We start from the raw sequence: 2,788 nt of genomic DNA, 5'->3' as shown, positions 1-2,788 counted from the left end.
AGGCACTTTCTGTAATGTCAGTTTTGCAGCTATTTAAACAAAAAGAACACTAACTACTCACTGTAATACTGTTCAAAATAAAAAACCAACAACAACAACAACAAAAAAAAAGGATTCACATCCACTGGCATGTTAACTCGTAGGCAGGCAACCCCCATCGCCGAGCCCTGTGCGCACAGGCCCGGCCCCCGCTGCTCCCAGGCGCGGGCCCGGCGGCTCAGGGAGCTCGTGAGCCTCGTCTCGCAGGGCAGCCGCTCGGCTCCGTGTCCTGAAGACTGCCTCGGCCATCGATTAATAAATTAATTTTTCCTGTGTTGTACGTTTATTCTCCACTGGTGTTCACGTTACACTAGCCTTAATATATACACAGCTCTGTCGGGCACAGTGAGAGCAGGGCTCTACAGCCGCGGAGGGACCGTGCAGAGGAGGAACGGTGACGCTAGTTCCCTCTGCCTGTACTGCAGGAACACTAACTGATGAAGCAGGTGCCGAGAACACTTCAAAATGCTATTGCAGGTTAAAAAATGGACACTACTCATTCATCCCTACATTTCCCTCTAACACTTCCCAAGGCCTTTTCACAGTTCACTCGCTGATTGTGTGCTGATCACAACAATTAGGAGAAAAGAAAGATACGGGTGCGGTTTGGTCTTCAGTGATCCAACAGACTCAACACAGCCAAGGGCCGTCTGAGCACAGAAGAAATGGAAGGATGTTGTCTGTACAACACAGCATGCATCGTCATGACAATGGGTCTGTCCCAACCACCTACCCTCTGGGAATGAAGTTTCTGTATCGATAAAAAAAAGTGTCATCCTTCACATGATGCTTTATAAAATGGCTTTACAATGAGTATCTGGAAAATAGATGCACTGAACAGAGGCGATCCCATTTTGTTTACTCTATAAAAAAAAGCAGTTGTACCTATATCTGAAGCAGGGTACAGTATGGTGAGGCTGGAGAGCCTTAAGACATAGTTGACCTATGATAAGTAACCTTGTAGCATGCCGACGCTTCGTAAGGCAGATTTAGGGCCACAAGGCAGTTCGGTGGTCAGGAACATCCTCCTCCTCCTGCCGACGCTTGTGTAAAAGGTCTCTGCATGCAAATGGTGTGAGGGGCTCTACTCGGCAGGGGCCGGCTGTGCTTCATTCACATCACTGCCTTTGCTCTCCGCATCGTCGTCCGAGAGCTCCAGCGAGGCCCCTTCGATGTGCAGCTGGCGTCTCCCAGATCGACTCGAGGAGAAGGTGATGGGACCCCCCCTCCTGCGAACAACAAGCAGACAGCGATCGCTGACAGGTCACATCCTGCTCACAGCCCCAGTCCTGGTGCTGGTGGCTGCTCCTGAAAGACCTCAGGGGACTGCAGCAGCTCAGCCCTGGGCCACCCCCGGAGCAAATTTTTGAAACCCTCCCTCTGACCGAGGGGTCAACACTCTGCGCAAACACATTCTGGGACTCTGGTATTCCCACTTAGTTCATACGATCACCTGAATTTGGCAAGTCCCAAGTAACTCAAAATATTGTCTCTGTACGAGCACCAAGCACAGGCCAAGTACTAAACAGAGTGGGTTCTCTAAAAAAATATCGACTGCTCGCGTGTGAGGTGTTCGCTGCACCCCTCCCACCATTCCTGCCGCCCCACCAGCTCAGCTGCTCTCCCTGTCGAGATGGTTTTTGTCTGCACCAGCCTCACCTTGGCCAGCTCCTCTCTGTACTCGATACAGACCTTGATCTCAAAGAATTGCTCTCGAGGAAAGCGCTGAAACACTCCCAGGAGCGTGGGTCAGGAGAAAAGGGACCAGCACCAGCCCCTGGCAAAGCACGACTGGGCTGTCTCCTCCGTCACCTTCCCCTGCGGCTGGGTTGCACCCAAGGACCCCGCCAATGCGAGCTCCACAGCGTTCAGGCTCTGGAGCGGTCAGGAATATCCCTGCGCCCTGGCAGCTGCTTTGTTACCATCACCAGGCTGGGCCGGCAGTTCCCAGCAGGCTCCAGTTTGACCCATCCCCTAACGTCAGCAGCTCTGGTTCTGCAGTGCCACTGCTGGATGCTCCCCAAAGACGTGCCATGGCGAGAGTCCGCGGGCACACCGGGGCTCAGACCAACCCCTGCCGCTGCTGCCGGCGCCGCTCACCTTAGCCTGTTCTTCAGGGTGCTGACCTCCCGGCTCAGGCCCTCGTTGGCCTCTGTGGCATCGTCCAGCTCACGCTGAAGTTTACGTCGAGAAGCATTTGCACGCGTGGCTTCCTCTTCGGCCTCCTCCAGCTGGCGTTTGAGCTGCTTCATCCTGGCATTTGCCTTTTCCATCTGAAAAACACGAACAGGTTGTCAGGATCAAACCTGGCAGCTGCAGCCCCACAATTTGGGAGGTCTGAGAGGTCAGCTAACTCCTCGTCCTCCCTGACCACCCTGGCTGGAGAGGAACCACCAGCCTCGCTGCAGACTCCAGTGTGGGCTCTGGAAACTCTGCAGAGCCCCGGGGTCTGGGGTGGCAGGGTACGTAAGGGACCGTCACACCAGAGCCAGCACGGGGAGTCTGTGGCTGCCGGGAGCTACTCCAGTGGTTTAGTGACGGGGGTTCCCTCAAATGTTTTCATTAAAATCCTTCTTAACAAGCCCTTTTTTTGAGGAACTCGTACTCGAGCTATGGTTTGTCTTTTCTGAGAAACAGGCCCCAAAAGCTCAGCCCCTCTCAGCCCCTCCACCCACCTGCTCCTTGTACTGGTCGGCATGTCGACGCTCATCCTCCACCTGCATGAAGACTTCTTTCAATTTCTTCTCTG

At 53.9% G+C, this 2,788-nt stretch overlaps 1 protein-coding gene across 1 annotated transcript in view; it reads right to left on the bottom strand.

Moving 5' to 3' along the window:
* Positions 1-453: 453 nt before the first annotated feature.
* The window catches only part of LOC104468045 (myosin-10), a gene marked incomplete at its 5' end in the record, with an annotated part of 22,717 nt that continues 20,382 nt past the window's right edge, over positions 454-2,788 (bottom strand). The window contains 3 exons of the mRNA XM_010082049.1: positions 454-1,268; positions 2,140-2,312; positions 2,715-2,785. Coding sequence (XP_010080351.1) covers positions 1,124-1,268; positions 2,140-2,312; positions 2,715-2,785 — 389 coding nt within the window. The remainder of the gene's footprint in view (positions 1,269-2,139; positions 2,313-2,714; positions 2,786-2,788) is intronic.

Source organism: Pterocles gutturalis, unplaced genomic scaffold (assembly GCF_000699245.1).
Source record: "Pterocles gutturalis isolate BGI_N339 unplaced genomic scaffold, ASM69924v1 scaffold24396, whole genome shotgun sequence".
NCBI lineage: Eukaryota > Metazoa > Chordata > Aves > Pterocliformes > Pteroclidae > Pterocles > Pterocles gutturalis.
Note: the sequence above shows the minus strand (reverse complement) of the source record. Positions and strands in the feature narration are given on the sequence as shown.